Source organism: Anarhichas minor, unplaced genomic scaffold (genome assembly GCF_050575085.1).
Source record: "Anarhichas minor isolate MPS153535 unplaced genomic scaffold, ASM5057508v1 ptg000136l, whole genome shotgun sequence".
Classification (NCBI taxonomy): Eukaryota; Metazoa; Chordata; class Actinopteri; order Perciformes; family Anarhichadidae; genus Anarhichas; species Anarhichas minor.
This window is the reverse complement of record NW_027466582.1, coordinates 14,707,453-14,726,601: the sequence shown is the minus strand read 5'-3', so window position 1 is coordinate 14,726,601 and position 19,149 is coordinate 14,707,453. Positions and strand designations below refer to the sequence as shown.

Sequence of the window (19,149 nt, the reverse complement as noted above, 5' to 3'; positions counted from 1 at the left end):
GCCTGCAATGGGTACACACCTCAAAATGTTTCAAAATTGAAAATAAGAGTGCTAATGCGTCTAAACAAATACCTTGAGTTAGGATAGGATAGACAACAATAAGTGGGGAATATGCTGCTTTTGACCAGGTGAGTTCACATACACAATTCATAACAAACTGTCACAGGGGTGGAAAATGGAGCCCGAAGAGGCCGATCAGCACCGTCAACAGTTGGACACTGACAGTGATGTATAGGAGGGTGCAACAGGGATCTGGATGTATATCAAGGGTCTCTATCTTGTGATGTTTTGCTTAGACCTGTATTTAGTTTATTTACAGCAGTAATATACAAAACTCTTCAGTTGGTATCATGATCTCATGCAAATAATTAAGTTTTGACAAAATGACATACAGCGTGAGTGAGGAATGTTTAAATCAGCCTTCTAGGTTCCTGCAGTCCACTCGGGTTTTAGTAGTGGTCGTAGTTGCACATCATTTATAACCTCCTCTTAAAGAAAAAGGGGTGTAGACGGCCTGCTTTACCCTGATTATACATAATTACAGTTGTACATGGGAAGTGAAAATGCACCAGTAAGAAATAAATTCCAAAAGATATTAGAAATCTTCATATACATCTTTGAGAAAAACAATATGTTGTACTGAGGGTGAACACCAGCGAGGACCGGTACAGCTGGTTTCAGGTACTGATGATGAACGCAGAGATGGAGAGCTTCCTGAGTGCTAACACAGTATGTATGGGTAAACGTACAGTACAGCAGAACACAGTAAGTTAGGTCTGTACTATACTTTATGTACTTTGCAGTTCGTGCAAGGACCATCGTATGCAGTGAAATGCAACTGCAAGGGAAATGTATCATCTTAACACCACACAACAAATATAAAAATATATATCTAAATATAAAACAATGCCGCTGAAAAAAAAAAGAAGTTCACATCTTACTCATTGTCTTATATCCGTATAAATCATATTGAATTAGACTGAATTAGACACAGCCGCACAGTGTGAAGCCACGTGAATGGACCACGAGCACTGAAAGCAGTCGGTCAAGCGTCGATGCGGATTTCATGTTGGAAAAAAAGTGCAGAAAGAAAATGATTGGTTCTCAAATTGTTCAGAAGACGGTCTCTTCAGCTCCAACAGGAGGTCATTTAAGGGTTACAGCGAGAAAAACATCAGCAGTGTGAGGTGAGTGGAGCTGCTGGCCCTAAACACGGCTCCAGATAAACCCATGAACACATGCTGATTTTAGATAGAAGATGGTTTGATCAGATCATGGCTGTGCCCACAGAGGATGTCATCATCCGCCCCCGCCTGTGTTTTCAGCCTTTGTGAAAATTCGGCAGAATTGCTTTACCTAATGTTTTTCTGAGAAAATGTTAATAATCTGCCGGCGTAGCTTGTGTGGAGGGACCAGTGGTTATGCTATCTGTGCAGCTGAGCTGTAATGTTGATTAAACACATTGGACACAACTGTCACTGCAGTTTAAGAGAGTGAAAATATCATTTAGCTAATATCGGCAAAGAAACTTCTCTAATTCCAGAAGTCGTTGTTGTTGTTGTTGTTGTTGTAGTTGTTGTTGTTCCCAAGCCAAAGTCAGTATTTAGCAGTCTGTTCCGGAGAAACGCGGGACAGAAGGTGGATATGTAGGCGTCTTTAAACCCGGAGTTGCAGAAGCAGTATACCAGCGGGTCCAGCAGGCAGTCGATGTAAGACAGAACCATGAGGCTGTCGTAGACCTGAACCACCACATCTTCCGCGTGCTCCCAATCTGCGTTAAGCCGGACGCTCAGCAGCACCACTCTGGCAACGGTGCTGGGCAGGAAGCAGACGGAGAAGACGACGACGACGGACATGACCACGCACACGGCTCTCCTCAGTTTGGTCTTCTCCCCCACCGTCTTCCTCCGCAGCCGGTTGACGATGCGCACCGTGCAGTAGACGAGGATGACGAAGGGCACGATGATCTGGCCGAAGTAGACGATCTTAAAAGGAAAAAAATTAAGAAATGAAAGGCCGCAGAGTTCACCATCCATACCCCTCAATTTAAAGATCGTTTTTGTCGGGTGCTGAGGTTTATGGCTCATTTCTAAATTGAACTTCTCAGCAGTCTTACTCATCCAAAGCTCTTGTCCTCACTTCTGGCTGTGAAGCAGCTCAAAACACAAAGATATCAAGTTTTCCATCAACCAGCAAATATTCACATTTGGGTGAGGAGTTTTTCTTCAACAAGTAGTTACACAATGCCACAGGTCTTCTTATCTATTCTTATTAGACATAAAATTGAACGTGTCCAGAGTTTAAGATGCTGTGATGGCTCGACGGGTTTGTTTACGCTGCTTGTGGCAATCTGTTAGTCAGGGAACTAGGGCAATTACATCAACCATTAAAGCTAATAAACTGTAATGACTGGCAGGAAGTCTGTGTGTGATGGTATGAGGTAGTGTAAATAACTGTAGTTCTTATTACTGTTGACAGTGGCTAGCTTTGGCAGGGTTGGCATACGTCGGGTGTATTGGGCAATTGTAATTATTAAAGCCTTTTTGGTTTCCGAGCCCATTTTACAGCTCTGCTAATGCAAACTAAAGAAACCAAAAGCACACCTCTCTGAATGTGTCCGTCACGTCGTGAAAACGGGTCTCGTGCTTGCGGCCGTGGCTGTTGCAGCACTCGAAGGTCTCGACCATCGTGGGGATGGTGAGGGGCAGCAGGAGGAGCCAGATGACGATGGAGACTAGGGGGGATTTCTTCAGCACTTTGACGAAATTCCTCCTCCCGAGATGCACCACGTTGAAGTAGCGGTCGATGGACAGGGTGATGAGGAAGGCAATGCTGGCGCCGCGGTTGAGAAACAGCATGAAGAGCATCGTCTTGCACAACGCTTTGTTGGGGCTGCGCCGGTGGCCGAGGTGGTAGTGGTGGGCCTTGGCAGGAAGACAGGCCACCAGCAAGAAGTCGGCAACCACGATGTTGAACAGGAAGATGCTTTTGTTCTTCCAGAACTTGAACCTAAAGGGTGAAAGCCGTCGACAAAGCAGTTATTCGCTTCACTGCTACAACGTTCGCTCTGCATCAAGAATAAACACAACAGAGAAGGAAGCCTAACCTGATCCTGTCTTTACATCTTTAGCATCTACAGAATCCCTGCACTGGTCAAACTGCTTAATGTTCAAGATGGGATGACTGGAAGAGGATCCACTGGTCAAAAGGAGAACTCTTTCGACACATTTCTTAGTATCTCATAATTGCTGCTGCTTTTCTTTTCGCAGTGTATATTTCAGTGGTGCACAGATCCTATACAACTTACAAGGACCCACTTTAGGAATGCAGGGATGTTTTCTAAAGATCATTTCAGCGTTTTTCATTGCAGAAATGGACTGAGAATCCAAATAGGATGTGGCTGCTATCCCTCACATCTTCTAATCACTAACATGTCATGAAGCAGTGGTATTAAACTTGTATCAGAGCATTCATTGAATCAAGACAAAACTTGCAGGGTTCGAATTTTTACTTGCCCCGATATAAATAGTTTTATTTCGTGGTGGTTATCTAATAACAACAAAGACTTAAGTTAATTGTCATTATCTATCTGCCCTGCTCTGACATGCGCGGCAAATTGCGCAAGACATAGACGGAGTTTCGCCACCCAACTGAACCCTTGTTTCCAGGATAACAGCCTGATTTGGCAGGTATCCCAAGTACCAATAGCAACAAGCAGGTCAAAGTCACCTGGACTCATTGACTTTCTTGCGGTTTGAATCACTCGAAGAGCCTGGAAATTCCCAGCGGCTGATGAATCATTTATCAAGTTCAAGTTTTCAACTTGAAACTTTTCCCCCTCTCTCCGAGGGCTTTACCTCACTTCTCACTCCCTCGTCCACATTCATGTTTGAGTACTTTCTGAAAAAAGTTGAAACGGCAGCGATAGCCAGATTGTGTTTCCTCCTACCTGAAGATGAAGACGTAGAGGACCGACAGGTTGAGAGGCAGACCCAGCACGAACTCTCCAATCATCAGCCAGGAGAGGGTCTCGTATGTGACCCGATTAGGTGCTTTGCAGTGGTCAACTGTTGCATCCGTAGACATGTTTGCTGGGAAGGGCGTAACATTCATTGAAGCAGGCACTATTTCTGCAGCAGTAGAAGAAATTGCAGACAAAGTAATACCAAAGCAATGGGAAGAAGTTTTTCCCAGGCAGGCTAAAATCCTCGTGCACCGATCCCCCCTCCCTTCTCACTCCGTCAAAGTCAACAGTCTTTGGCTCGGCTGTGCCAACACATGCTGAGGAAACGCGCACCGTAAACAAAGCATGAGCTGAAGAAGAAAAGTACTGAATGTAGAGCGGAGAAAACCCCCTGTCCCTGTGAGTCTGTAAGCCCTTTTTATGTGAGAGGCTGCCGCAGATCCTTCAGAGAGGAAGAATTTTTTTTTTTCTGTCAGCTGGAGGTGTGGTTTGAAAACATGATGCTTAACTTAATGAGATGCGTGGTGTAGAAGACAGCTTTTCACCATAAAACACTTTAACAGCGTTGGCATTTCGATTTGGCAGATTAGAGATAGTGACGTGCCCTTAACAGTTTCTGTATTACAAGTGCTGACTGGAAACCTGACCGTTCAAGGTTTTCCCAGGACTTGTGAAATTCCTCAGGTGGCTGTCGATGCTCAACCATCATGTCTGCACATGTCTAGCTTTATTCTTGGGTAAGGTGACGACAACATCTTTAGGGACAATATCAACTATGTTGTAGATTCAGACGGGGGGGGGGGGGGGGGGGGGGGGACACTTTCCTTACGTCTAACTGTTCTGGGGAATAGCGCTGTTCGGCCCTGTGGGCATGAATGATGGTAGAATGACGTGATTGAAGTAATTTTGTCCTCGACCACGTCCTCTTTCAAAGCAGATTGGCAAACAAGGGCGAAGTGATGTCTCAACCCACCTCGGTGTTTGTCGGTTTCTGTCGTTAAAAAAGCCTTTTACACCTTTGCCAAGCAAGTTTTATTCATACAGCCCAATATCACAAATTTGCCTCAAGGGGCTTTACATTCTGCACATTATTTGACACCTTCTGTCCTGAGCAACCCTCACTTCAGAAAGCATAGCCTTGCTAAAAAACAACAACAGAATAATCCTTTTAACAGGGAAGAGGAGACGAGGGCTCTCTCTCTCTCTCTCTCTCTCTCTCTCTCTCCCTGGATGGACGTGCAATGGATGCCATGTGTACAGAACAGACTTACATCATAAAATGACAGTACAGACTATACAAATGACAAAAATGAATACGTACAAGGTGAAGAAAATGGATCCGGGAGGATGTCAAGCAGCTTCCACTGTTCTCTTGTTCTCTGATCTCTTCATGAGCTCTTCTGATATTTTTCCATTGAAGTCAAATATGAACTGCTTTTACCTAAAAAAAAAAAGCTACATACTATAATGCGTTAAAACTTTGACATGAAGTGCCGTAAAGCCATGCACTTACAATGAGACTTCACTTTCCTAAAAGGTAAGTCTGCTGAAAGCGAAGGTCCGGGACAGACTGAGACAGAGCATGGCAAGGTGTTATGCCTTTGTCACGCTCTGTCCCAGACGTGATGTACAATTGCACAAAAAGAGCAATGTCGAAACAGAACACACGTCCAAACACGACGAGTGCATTTTGACATTTGGTCTGTTGCACCCCCGACCACAACAGTGCATCCTTTAATAGCCATTGCAACATTTGCTTTTCTCCCACGGAAATGTTGTTTACCGTTCCTCCCTTGAAATGACGGGATGATTCCAGTTGACATGATCCTGAAAACCCCTTTTAAAAGGTAGATACAAGAAACAATATAAAACAGTCCAAAGCATTAAGATAACACAGGATAGACTTCTGTGCATGGCAAGGAAAGTGTTACAGCAGCAAAAGGAAGTACAAAGACACGCAAGGTGTAGATAAGTGACCTAAAAAAACAATGTGTCATCTGATAATTGAAGACGTGCGCTCTTTTGTGGATCCATCTGCTTCACAAAAACACGTCAACAGTTGCTTAATAAAATAAAAAAATCAATAAAATAAAAACGCGTCTATTAAGTTGTGGGGATTTGTTTATTTTGCGGGCGTGGCGCAAACTAATTATAATTTCATAATAATTCTCATCCATGTCATGTTATTTAAAACAGAACATGTTGAATGACCTACCAAATGCAAATAGCATCAGCTGTGAGCTTTTAAAAGAATGCCCTATGGTTATTAACATATACTGCAGGTGAGCGACGGTGCAGCCGGAATGCTCCTGTATGTATTTTTAACTGGCGCACACACACACACACACACACACACACACACACACACACACACACACACACACACACACACATTGAGTCATGAATCTTGAGAATTTGTTTTGTTTACATTCCAGAGCATCTAGATACGGTGCTTAGTGGGATGAAATATGCTTTACATATTGCTCACAATATTACACAAGCTGTGTGCTTGCGCAACAGGGTGCCGAAAGACTGATTATCCCATGTTGACAGGAGAACCGTGCAGACTCATCCAATGTATCACGCGTTATATGTACGTGCATAACATGCACACAGAGCTATCAGTGCCCCATATCAATGAGGGAAAAAAAGAGGCCTACAATAACTTTATCTCTTCTTCATGTATGCCTCTGTGCTTTCCTGCGCTTTTTTTTTTCTTTTTTATTCATAGCACCAGTAATGATGGCAACAGTATACAGACACTCAGTTGTTTACTTTGTCTGCACTTAAGAGCACGGTGTTGTGGAAGACACGTCTCTTAAATTTATTATAATCAGTATGAGCGTGAATGCCGAGAAGCATTTTCTTGGCCAGTGGTTTGGACTTGGCTTTTAGTTTCCTCCCACACACACGCACGCACACACACACACACACACACACACACACACACACACACACACACACACACACACACACACACACACACACACGTACCATCTCTTAGATATTTAATTTCTTAGTTCACATTCTAATCTGCTTCGTTCTCTCTGTTTATCTCCTGCCTCCGTCTCCCTTACAGATCTGATGTTTCCTGCCTTTGTGCCGTTGCGGTGGATCAGCTTGCAGCCCGTCCTGAGCTCTGAGAAGGTAGGTACTTTACAGCCGCTAAGGTACTTCATTTGAGTACTTGATCAGGACTCATTTGTATATCAACTTTCTACGTTTTACTGAAAATCGGTTGGAAGGAAAGTTAGGTCCAAACAACCATTTTTAAGCCATATGCTAATGAGCTTTGAGACATTTTTGAGTGAATGTGCATGTGAAGCGAGCTGTTTTATTTTAACTTTTATATGTATATATAATACATTAAAAAATGTTGAGAGTGGTTTTGCATTAAAGCACCATTAATCAATATGGTTTCACTCATAGTGATTTCTTTATTCACCTCAGGCTGTTTCCACAACAAGCTCCGATAAGCCCACTGTGTACTACATAGCCAACACCAAAGCAGCAGACAGAAAGAGTTTAATAAAGGGATAGTTTGAATGTTTTGAAGTGGGGTTGTGTGAGGCATGTATAGTCAGTGTATTAGCTGCAGTGGATGAGACAGACGGGAGTACCAGCAAGGAAACTAAGCAATGTACTGCTGTGGACAGGCAGCAGCAAAACACATTTTAGACACCTAAAAGAAACAACAACAATGTGAACCATCTGTGCTCTCTTTATAGCAACAAGACTACTTTGACAAAAACTGTAATTTTACCTCGCAGAACACGGGAGTAGCTGGTCTCGCTGCCTCGATTAGTTACTCTGTTATTGTTACTGTGGGGATTTTGGTGTTTTAAAGCGTTCGATGGATATATCGGCTTCATTGCTTTGGTACTCCAGTCTGTTTCTACAAACTGAGTGCATGTCGACCGTCATCTACTGCTGGTAATATACTGACTATGGATAAGCACCTCATACAATCCCACCTCAAGACACCCAAACTATCCCTTTAAGAGCCAGATATGTGTGTAATAGTTGGTGAGGACCAAACCAGGAGGCGATTATATGTAATGGTTGGGTGGCTTCCAGCTTTAATAAAGATTTAATAAAGAAGTGAACTTGAACCAGATGTTCCGTTGAGAGTTCTTAAATATGTGTTTTCCTTCAGAACAAGCCCAAATTCATTTCTGATTCAACAACAGGCCTGGAAATATTAAAGGAAACACTTTACAAATATGCATGATGGAAAAAAAAAATGTTATGCTTGTAGGATCAGATAACGTGCGTTTTTTTGTGTATTAGTCATCTGATCTAGTTTTGAAGATGCATCATGGTTTATATTGCAGTATAAGGTCAACATACATTTATATATAGAACACATTTAAGATGGGAATTATGTTGGAAACACCTGCCATTTATCATTTTTTAAAGTGTTATGCAGAGTTCCTATATATATATATATATATATATATATTTATATATATATATATATATTTACAGGTGTGGTCATATAATTAGAATATCATCAAAAAGTTGATTTATTTCACTAATTCCATTCAAAAAGTGAAACTTGTCTATTATATTCATTCATTACACACAGACTGATATATTTCAAATGTTTATTTCTTTTAATTTTGATGATCATAACTGACAACTAAGGAAAATCCCAAATTCAGTATCTCAGAAAATTAGAATATTGTGAAAAGGTTCAATATTGAAGACCCCTGGTGCCACACTCTAATCAGCTAATTAACTCTAAACACCTGCAAAGGCCTTTAAATGGTCTCTCAGTCTAGTTCTGTAGGCTGCACAATCATGGGGAAGACTGCTGACTTGACAGTTGTCCAAAAGACGACCATTGACACCTTGCACAAGGAGGGCAAGACACAAAAGGTCATTGCAAAAGAGGCTGGCTGTTCACAGAGCTCTGTGTCCAAGCACATTAATAGAGAGGGGAAGGAAAAGATGTGGTAGAAAAAAGTGTACAAGCAATAGGGATAACCGCACCCTGGAGAGGATTGTGAAACAAAACCGATTCAAAAATGTGGGGGAGATTCAGAAAGAGTGGACTGCAGCTGGAGTCAGTGCTTCAAGAACCACTACGCACAGACGTATGCAAGGCATGGGTTTCAGCTGTCGCATTCCTTGTGTCAAGCCACTCTTGAACAACAGACAGCGTCAGAAGCGTCTCGCCTGGGCTAAAGACTAAAAGGACTGGACTGCTGCTGAGTGGTCCAAAGTTATGTTCTCTGATGAAAGTAAATTTTGCATTTCCTTTGGAAATCAGGGTCCCAGAGTCTGGAGGAAGAGAGGAGAGACACACAATCCACGTTGCTTGAGGTCCAGTGTAAAGTTTCCACAGTCAGTGATGGTTTGGGGTGCCATGTCATCTGCTGGTGTTGGTCCAATGTGTTTTCTGAGGTCCAAGGTCAACGCAGCCGTATACCAGGAAGTTTTAGAGCACTTCATGCTTCCTGCTGCTGACCAACTTTATGGAGATGCAGATTTCATTTTCCAACAGGACTTGGCACCTGCACACAGTGCCAAAGCAACCAGTACCTGGTTTAAGGACCATGGTATCCCTGTTCTTAATTGGCCAGCAAACTCGCCTGACCTTAACCCCATAGAAAATCTATGGGGTATTGTGAAGAGGATGATGCGAAAAGCAGTGCCACAGACTGATCGACTCCATGCCACGCCGCATTGCTGCAGTAATTCAGGCAAAAGGAGCCCCAACTAAGTATTGAGTGCTGTACATGCTCATACTTTTCAGTTGGCCAAGATTTCTAAAAATCCTTTCTTTGTATTGGTCTTAAGTAATATTCTAATTTTCTGAGATACTGAATTTGGGATTTTCCTTAGTTGTCAGTTATAATCATCAAAATTAAAAGAAATAAACATGTGAAATATATCAGTCTGTGTGTAATGAATGAATATAATAGACAAGTTTCACTTTTTGAATGGAATTAGTGAAATAAATCAACTTTTTGATGATATTCTAATTATATGACCAGCACCTGTATATATATATATATATTTATATATTAGCTCTTCTAATTCTATCACACTTATCTGAGACGTCTCATCATGTCTTCTTTTTCTCCTCTTTGTGTGGCCCCACAGTTTCCAGTTTTCCCAGTGTCACCTCCTCCATGGCCTGAGGATCACCCTGTCTCCACATGTCCCAGCCAGGGTAAGAACCAGCTGCTGCCTGCTGAGAACCATATCAACACACTACGTCTCTATTCACACTGACCAAACACGCCTTCTTATCTGACCCCATTTTCATATTAACGAGTAGAGAGTAGTGTTATGTGTAGGATTTGAAAAGTTCAGACTTTGGCGACTTTGAAAAAGACTCAAAATGTAATTTACTAAATGTTCAATCGGATATGCTTCATAGTGGTTTTACTTTAAAATACTTCAAAATGTTTTTTTCATTTCACTATGACCACTATGACACCTGGTTGATCGCCCGCTGCTGTTTATTTATTTGACCAGAACGCAAATTTGATGTTGCCCGTGAAGTAGCGACAATTAGTATTCGCTATCATTCTGTCTGTTAATGTATGATTTATGGCTGTTACTTACATAGAAAACAAATCATATGAATACATTTTAAGGCTCAAAACACCATGTTACTACATGCTTTACTTGACGTGAGATAGATTATAAGGATGCTGGAAGTATCACAATTGGAATTATTTGTGTGTGTGTGTATATATATATATATATATATATATATATTTAAAAATAAGTGCTAGGGCAACTAAGTGCTGGGCAAGTTAACGCGATATTACAGCAGTTTTTAATTTTTTATTAAGCGGACATTTTTAACACAAGAACCGGGCAGCCAGCGGTGAACAGCTGTTTGTGTGACGTCCCTTCCTTCTCTTCCTTCTGCTGCTGCCGCACGTTAGAACAAACTGCTCTTAACTGCAAGTCTTTATTAGCAAAACTTCCTCATGCAGTTTACTGCCACGGTACAGACTCCCTCCAGGTTCCCTTGCTTCACCTACATTCCCCTGGGTCCTAAGTCCCTCCACGTACAGCTTCTTATCACCCTCTATGTACCAACGTACATTTATAACAAATACCACACATATTACGGTAATCAGCGTTGCATATGTGTCTGACCAAAATTCCAAAAAATAATAATAAATAAAAAAATAAATGATTCATTAAAATTATTTTTCTAGAGTTTTTAAAGTGTTTTTGTTTGTAATATGTATAATAAGCATATCATTTAGTTATCGCTACTGAGAATTTATCAAACATAAAAAAAAGGAAAAAAACATGACGTAGATAGGTTTGCAGTTTTCAAGGTGTAAATTTCAAATTGCATCTATTACACACATGAAGATAAAGTTGTGAACACCAGCTGAATATCTATTATCAGAATCATTATAACTGTATTATAACTGCTGCTGTGTAAAGGGAAGACTGCTGTTATAAAGCACCTTATTTATTTAAAGTGTTTGCAAACCAAATGTTATTGCACTTTTGTTCATATAGCAGTACTGTTAAAATAAAAGTGCGCAATACACTACTTTTGAATTCATTATTGAACATTGCGCATAACAATGCGATTAATCGCAGAAAAATCATGCAAATTCAACTCAACATTTGTGATCGTAAAGCCAATATGCTGTGATTTGCAGATTACCGAAGCCCCCTTACAGATTTGATGGTCACTGAAATGCAACATTTACCTCTTTGATCGCCTTTGGACCCACAAATGTCCACAAAAGAGACATTTGTAGCTTTAAGACTGAAGGCAGCCACTTGTTTCTGAGACTGTTAGCTTTTCAGACACAATGTGCCGATAATCACAACCACACCCACTCTTTATACCAGAACACAAGTTTTTAAGATTGCTTAAGTGCATATTGACTCATATCCGGACTTCTTGGGGATGTTTGTGTGACAGCGGAGTGATGCTGTTGCATAATAAAACTTGATATGGTTTCTACATATTTCAAGTTTCATATCAACCTCATTTTCTGACCAGAAAGAAGATAAAGGATCGGTCTGCAGAAATGTACGATAAAAAATGAAGATAAAATTTTTTTTTTATTTATACATTCACATATTACAGCAGTAATAAAAACACATAAAAGACAAGACAAGTATTTACACAATGCCACCTATCAAACGCAGTCATACAATGTGAACCCTGCTCTTTTAAACTTTTCTGTTACCAAAATGACAAATATTCTTACTGACAACTTCACCTAAATGAGTGATGAGTGACATTTATATTATAATAATAAAAAGTAACGTATAATATATCCGGAACACATTATGTAAATACCATATATATATATATATATATATATATACGCTATATATAACTCCTTCTATTACACTGAATCTGTGTTATGGGGCGATGAAACCTGAAATGAATTTATCATTTTGAGTAGCCATATAATAGCGTTTATCTGCATAATACAGCTGCAATAATGCTGCTTTCATGTCAGGACGATTTGTCAGTAAGTGTTTTATTAAAACCTGAATCTCAAATATTTGTATACATTTAGATGCTTTAAATGAACTCCAGCATGTGTTTCTCACTTTGTAGATGCCGTTGATTAAAATGAGTGACAGCCGATGAGAGATATTGGAGCCCACTAATAAAGGTCACGTCCTACTTGCAGTTGTGCCTCTTTGGTGCATTTGCAGACCTACATAATCAAGGTGGATACACAATTAAAAGCAAGAATAAAGCCAATGTATTAAATGAACAATAGAGTCGCAGACAAAGGTCAAAACTACACAACTGAATGACAAAGTATACAAAACAACACATCAAAGGCTTGTTTGATTGTGAACTCTGACTTCTTATTTAAAGGTCATACTATATGTGACTTCAAACCATCTGCTCCTCTCTTTACTCCGTCAATATTTGTCGGGTTTTCACACACTTAGACACACAGATGTGACATTTTCAGAGATGAAGGGATTGTGTATATATATGCAATTCTTTGCTTGTTTGTGACCCTCAGTTCAGTACGCATCGGTCTTATTGCCTCTGCAAAGGTCATATTTTTGAGTTCGGTTTGTCAGCAGGCTTAAGGAAGGACTACTGCCCTGTTTTTTTTCATGAAACTTAAGGTGTAGCATGGGCCAAGGTAGAACCCATTACATTTTTTAGCAGATTGGCCTTTGCAGTGCTCCTCTAGTTTTTAGTCAGGTAACCACATTAATAACGTTATTTTAATCTACTTTAAAGTTGTCGAGCTGGGGATCTTCCACCAAACAGGGGTTTTCCCTCGGTTGTGTTCCCACTTGATTAATCAGATGTTATGATGAATTCAACTTGACAAGGAAATTACTTAACCTCCCACTGCACAAATGTATCATTGTGTTCTTGCAGCATTTCACCATTTCAAACAATGCTGTGACGAATAACAAGTGATGACTTTTATGATACACAATGAGGCATCTTTAGCACACGGATGAGTCTTAAATGAGCCTATTTATAGCCCGACAGTGATCAACAGACACAGACAGATCACTCACTGCGCTGTTACTGTTGATGATATCATCAAGGTGAGTCCAGATGACTTATACGTCCTCAATGGAATTCATGGGAATAAGTCTGAGTAAATCTGGTTCAAGGCATGATTCAGGATTAATATTGTAAGTGGAATTCTACATTGTTGAGGCGTGTCCTGCGCTGGATTCATGTTTGTCAAAGTGGGTTCTTCAAACCACAAGACAAGAAAATGATCCCGCACAGAAAATATGTGCAGCACTCAACATTAACCATCGACTTCCTGTATGGGCCTTAAGGGTTAAGTCTCGTGTATTAGGGGACCGACCATAGCGAAATATGCATCTATTTTGGAGTCGGTTACATGGACACGTGTCATGCCCCTCCCCTCCTTAGTTCCCTTGGTTTGGAAATCCTCACCATTTACAGCTTCATAAAAAATGTATTTGACACAATTTCACAACACTTTCAGGTGACATGGTTATATTTATTTAGCCTTAACTGATGGCATCAAACACTAACACTTGTTTAGTGTGAGGCTTAGATAAAGGCTGCGTAAAACAGATAAGAGTCCTGTTCTTTTTTCCCCCGCCTCCAACAGTTGAAAGGATTTTTTCATGGTCATAACTACTCGCTGTCCAAGACAAAAAGAAAAACAGATGTGCATACTTTGGCCCAAGGGGCACTCCCATTAAAAAAAATAAAAAAAGTTTGACTAAATACAATCCACCAACATGAATATATTCTAGACTATCAGGAGACCATTTGACCTGTTGAGTCACTACTACAGTATATCTACAATGCTCTGGAACATATATATATATATATTTATTTAGAGGTACAATCTCGAAGCTCTCCGTTTTGTTCTCTTTAATGCACCTATGGGGATAAGCGGTATAGTTGCAGGTGTTGTTTTGGATCTCAATTCCCTGAAATCCAAACTGCGTCGGGAATTCCAATGTAATGTCAGTTTGAAATCCTGCAAATGCAACCTCCTTTTTTCATCAGTTACCAATGTGTTACCTCACTCGGTGATGGATAGTGACTTACTTACCTTTTATTTGAATGAAAATCATCAAGATTATTACTTTAAGAGTCAATAGACAATAGAAAGTTAAATGACAACTGTACGTCTTGTCTTCATAGCGCCTTCAGGGTCCCTTTTCATAAAGTAAAAACATGTTTGGGGGCGCACTGTCAGTCTTGGGTAGTATCCTTTTGGATCGCACAGGTGTCACCCTGCAGAGAAACAGCCTCCGCTTTCCCATTTCAGATGACATTATTGCGACTAGGTTGCGTGTTTCCCGTTGAGCTCTCCACCGGCACTTGATTGTCTTTCACTAAGAACGGGAAATAAGTGGAGAGGTAAAGACCTTTAAACTTGGTGCTGCAGAAGCAGTAGACCAGCGGGTCCAGCAGACAGTCCAAGTAGGAGAGGACCATGAGGCCGTCAAAGGCCGTGGCAGCTTTCTGCTGCGAGGTTTTAGACCATGGTTGGACCCGGGAGATCAGCAGAACCACCCTGGCTATGGTGCAGGGGAGGAAGCAGAGGGAGAAGACCACCATGACGGAGGTCACCAGGAACACTGCTCTCTTCAGCTTGGTCCTGTCCCCGACGGTTTTTTTCCTGAGCCGGTTGACGATGTGCACCGTGCAGTAGACCAGGATGAAGAACGGGATGACAATCTGGGAAAAGAAGACCGCTTCTCGCATACTGTCCACCAACTCCTAAAAAAATCAGAAAAAAGAGGATCATCTTAATTTGTCATTCAAGTCAACAGCAAATTCTCACTTATGATTGGCCATTGTGTCCCCAAAATGTGTATTTCAAAAACAGCAAGTAGGAAACTATCAGGCGATCTCCTGGCGATCTGCCTCCAGCCAGCTGCTACTTTATTTAGGTTTTTGCAGTGAAATGTGGAGGTGATAAAGCGAGAAATTGGAAGACAGACGCGTAGCGACAAGTTACGCATATTACACGTTCAGCATGGAAAACATTACCTCCCCCAAAGTAGATTTTTCGTGGTTGCTGTGGCTGTTGCAGCAGTCAAAGTTCTTGAGCATGGTCGGGATGGTGAGGGGCAGCAGGAGCAGCCAGATGACGATAGAGATCTGTGGAGATTTCTTTAGAGCTCTCAGGAGATTCTTGCGACCGGGGTGCACCACGTTGAAATACCGGTCGATGGAGGTCACCGTCAGGAAGGCAATGCTGGCCCCGCGGTTCAAAAACAACATGAAGAGCATTGCTTTGCACACCGTGTCATTTTTGCTCCTCCTCTCCCCTTGGATGAAGTTGTGTGCCTTTATGGGCAAACAGAAGAGCAGGAGAATGTCAGCCAGCACCAGGTTGAACAGGAAGATGTTGTTGGTGTTGGATTTCCAGAATTTCAGCTTGAATATAAAGAGGTGGAGGACGGAGGCGTTCAGAGGCAGGGCCAGGATGAAAATCACAATCATGACGGCCGCGTAGAATTTGTACAGGTTAAAGTACTCGGTCGTGCATTCCTCATCAACCTCATGACCAGGTGAAGTGATGCTTGTCATTTGAGTAGTGAAATTGCTCATGATTAAATCTGAATTCGAAGCCAGAACGAGCAAAGTGTTTTTCCCTTAAACTGACAAGGTAAACACTTCACACATTAAGTCTCACCAGGCAAACACACACTAACACACACACCCACACACCAAAAGAAAAAAACCCGCCAAACAAGTTTCTTCACTGTCTTCAGTTTGAATCCTCTTTTATGTTTAAGATCCCTCTTTTAGTCCTCGTGTGTGTTTCTGTTGTCCAAAGTCATGCAGGGTTGACTGTCCTGGTTTGTGAGTGCCAGTAGCAGGTCTGGAAGTGATCCTCCTAGTGTGCAGAGCAAATGCTTGACAGCTTCTTTGAGTTTGCCTTGCAGATCAGCCCCGTGCTTGTGGCTCCGCCTCTTCTGTAGCCCGAGGAGGTGAGTCACCAGCTGCTTTTCTACTGGCGGGACCAGTGGGGCTGACAAGGAACAAATACCAGCCTGTAAGGTTTTAAATACAAGTATACCAAACTCTGTTTTTCTTAACAGGAAACTGATAAAACATCGAGCGAAGCACAAGCGTGGAGAGGTTTCTTTTGCGATGGAATCAAAGTCTGCATGCCACGGTCAAGCACCGACAAGCCCCCGTGTGAACCCTCGAGGTGATATGACTTTAGACAGGCGGCCAATCAGTGGTGTGAAAAAAAAATGTTGCGGAATCATTTCCTGTTCTTGCAAAACATACTGCTTTTTCCCTCGCACAAACTATGACAATTTACCATTTTGCTACTCTGAGGGTTCAGTAAATCCCAGAAGCTACTGAATTGACTTACTCTTTCTCATAAAGGACAGCTTTTGAGCGCGTTTTGCAGCTTAGCAGATGCTACAAATGCTTAAAAAACGGGAGATATTCCGAGAAAGATTCCCCCTTAGAGTACGCAGATGTGTATCCCTGGGAATTGATGATGGATGTAAGTGTATGGCACGAGGAGATGGACATAGCGCAACTGTCAATGTCTCCTACTATGTAAGGAAAAGTAGACGAGGTTGTATGGAATGTCGCGTCCTAAGGGAGGAGGACAAGGGGGGGTTAGTCCTAGGCCTCACACTCAACTCTGCATGCCTCGAACTTTGCATGCTTCAAGCTCCTTCTCTACTTCAGCTACAAGTTCAGGCAGCTCGATGGAGTCAAACAGGTTTTACAGACGTGACCTCTCTCCAAAATCATGATTTTTAAAGCGGCACGTACACTAGAGACTAGACGCATGAAATGTCATCATCAGCTTAAGTACCAATAAAATAACTGTCACATTTCTCTCATGTCATTGGACGGTTTCACTGCTTGGGAGGATTCATGTTGACTTTGATCTGGGAGTTAAGATTTATACTGAGCGACTGGAATGCTCGAATAAATTTATTATATCTTGTCTCGGCTTGCACCAACAGGGATTCATTTTTTCTACCTGATTAAATCAGGGTTTGACTTTGAATCATGTTGCACCGAACTTTAAAAGTAGCTCAGAAAGAAGAAAGATTATATTCAAACATCAGTTTAGAATTTACTCTAAACCTAGATTAAATTCAATTTCTGCTGCACCAATGACTGTCTTTATGAAATAGATTGAGCAAAAGATCAAGTTCCAAGAAGAAAATTGAAAGACGGATTCCACCCAGTTAAGTTTATGATGCTGCTGAGTTTCTCTCAGGACAGTGGTTCAGCAAAAACACCAAGATTCTCATTTTTTCCTCATTGTGTCAAGAGTTGTTTTCCTTACTGTGCTGTTGTCCGTTTTTTAATCTTCCATTATTTTGCCATAGTGTTGCATTAACTCGGCCAAAACTTTTTTTTCTCAAATTGGAGCTTCTCTGCCAAACCTTAATGAGTAACGTTAGGCTAACTCACTGACTTTACAACGAGCTTCTAGCAAACATTGCAACAGCTACATTGCAGTTACATAAATTCGGGCAAACATTCATTCCCCATTTTGGTTTAAACTTGGATTTACTAGACAGAGGTTAGTTTTGGATTTACTCACTTAAACCTAACTTTACTAAACTCTGATTAGAACTAATCTGAGATTGAATTAATCCTTGTTGGTGGAACCCAGCCCTTAGACTTGACCTTGTCAGATGAGTACCTTTTTCTGATCCTTGACCTCCCTCCCTCTCCTGTCCACATTCCTCCGACAATGATTTAATTGTGTATTGGGTTACTCAGTAAACTACGCAGTGGATCAAGGTATAATCAAAGCAAGCCGGCGGTCAGTAGCACAGCGATACTCACTATCTACCTGCAGGATTAGTTTAGTGACTAGGATTGATACTAAGGCAATTTCAGGTTGTATCTGAACACCCGATCCCTCATTATCTATCAAACTGGGAACACACACACAAATGATTTATTAGTTACCTCGCTTCTCATGAGAAGTTTGGATATTTTTGCTATGGATATTATGAGAAATGTAATTACTGTGACATTTTCTTCAATGTAGATCAACATGTCAACAAAGTGTATCCTTGTTACCACACGGCACAGAAATAGAAAAGAGTGTAAGTTGTTAAAAGTTCAGCAAACCACAGCTCATTATTATTTATATTCAATAAAACCTGCAGTTTCTGTCTATGTCACACTGCCCCTGTTGTTTTTGTGCTTTCAGATTTTAATTTTGCAAAGTTGGCTCATAAGACGTAAAGTACCATAATGATTAAGTCCATATAGCGTTCTTCATCTTCATTCTGTCAATAAACAGCACACAGATAAGGTGACTGTTGTCGGTTTTTTAAAGATTTTTTTTTTTTTCTTTGCTTCAACTCATCAGTTTGAAGTAAATGTTGATTGCAAACTGTAATGGCTATAAAATGAGTTGTCTGTTTCCAATTTAAGAAGAAAAAACTGATGATATACATTCATTAAGAACATCTACTATTACAATGAGGTCCATATGACCTACATAAGCAAACGAGACCATCAGCAGGAATATTGTCTATTTCTATGTAGTTATTCTTAATGTCTGTCATCTGGTGCGATTCCCGGACCGCTCGGGGGAAACTATCGGACCCTGCTGCTCTAAAATGAAAGGTTTTCCAAAGGGAATCTGGTGCTCGCAAGCACCACCGCTTTTATCTGCAGGGAACGCCAAAATCAACACAAACTGAAAGTTCTTTGTGTTAGCTCTAATTAAAATGTAATA

At 41.1% G+C, this 19,149-nt stretch overlaps 2 protein-coding genes across 2 annotated transcripts; both read right to left on the bottom strand.

Annotated features, from left to right (window-relative positions):
- Positions 1–271: 271 nt before the first annotated feature.
- LOC142942271 (12-(S)-hydroxy-5,8,10,14-eicosatetraenoic acid receptor-like) lies at positions 272–4,202 on the bottom strand. The gene is made up of 3 exons (XM_076084535.1): positions 3,950–4,202; positions 2,604–3,009; positions 272–1,985 (listed from the first exon to the last, which is right to left on the bottom strand). The coding sequence occupies exons 1-3, from the start codon at positions 4,111–4,113 to the stop codon at positions 1,503–1,505; spliced, it is 1,053 nt and encodes a 350-aa protein (XP_075940650.1). The 5' UTR covers positions 4,114–4,202; the 3' UTR covers positions 272–1,502.
- Positions 4,203–12,006: 7,804 nt separating this feature from the next.
- Positions 12,007–16,290, bottom strand: gpr31 (G protein-coupled receptor 31). The gene is made up of 2 exons (XM_076084711.1): positions 15,450–16,290; positions 12,007–15,176 (listed from the first exon to the last, which is right to left on the bottom strand). Exons 1-2 carry the CDS (start codon positions 16,011–16,013, stop codon positions 14,718–14,720), a joined length of 1,023 nt encoding a protein of 340 aa, XP_075940826.1. The 5' UTR covers positions 16,014–16,290; the 3' UTR covers positions 12,007–14,717.
- Positions 16,291–19,149: the final 2,859 nt, after the last annotated feature.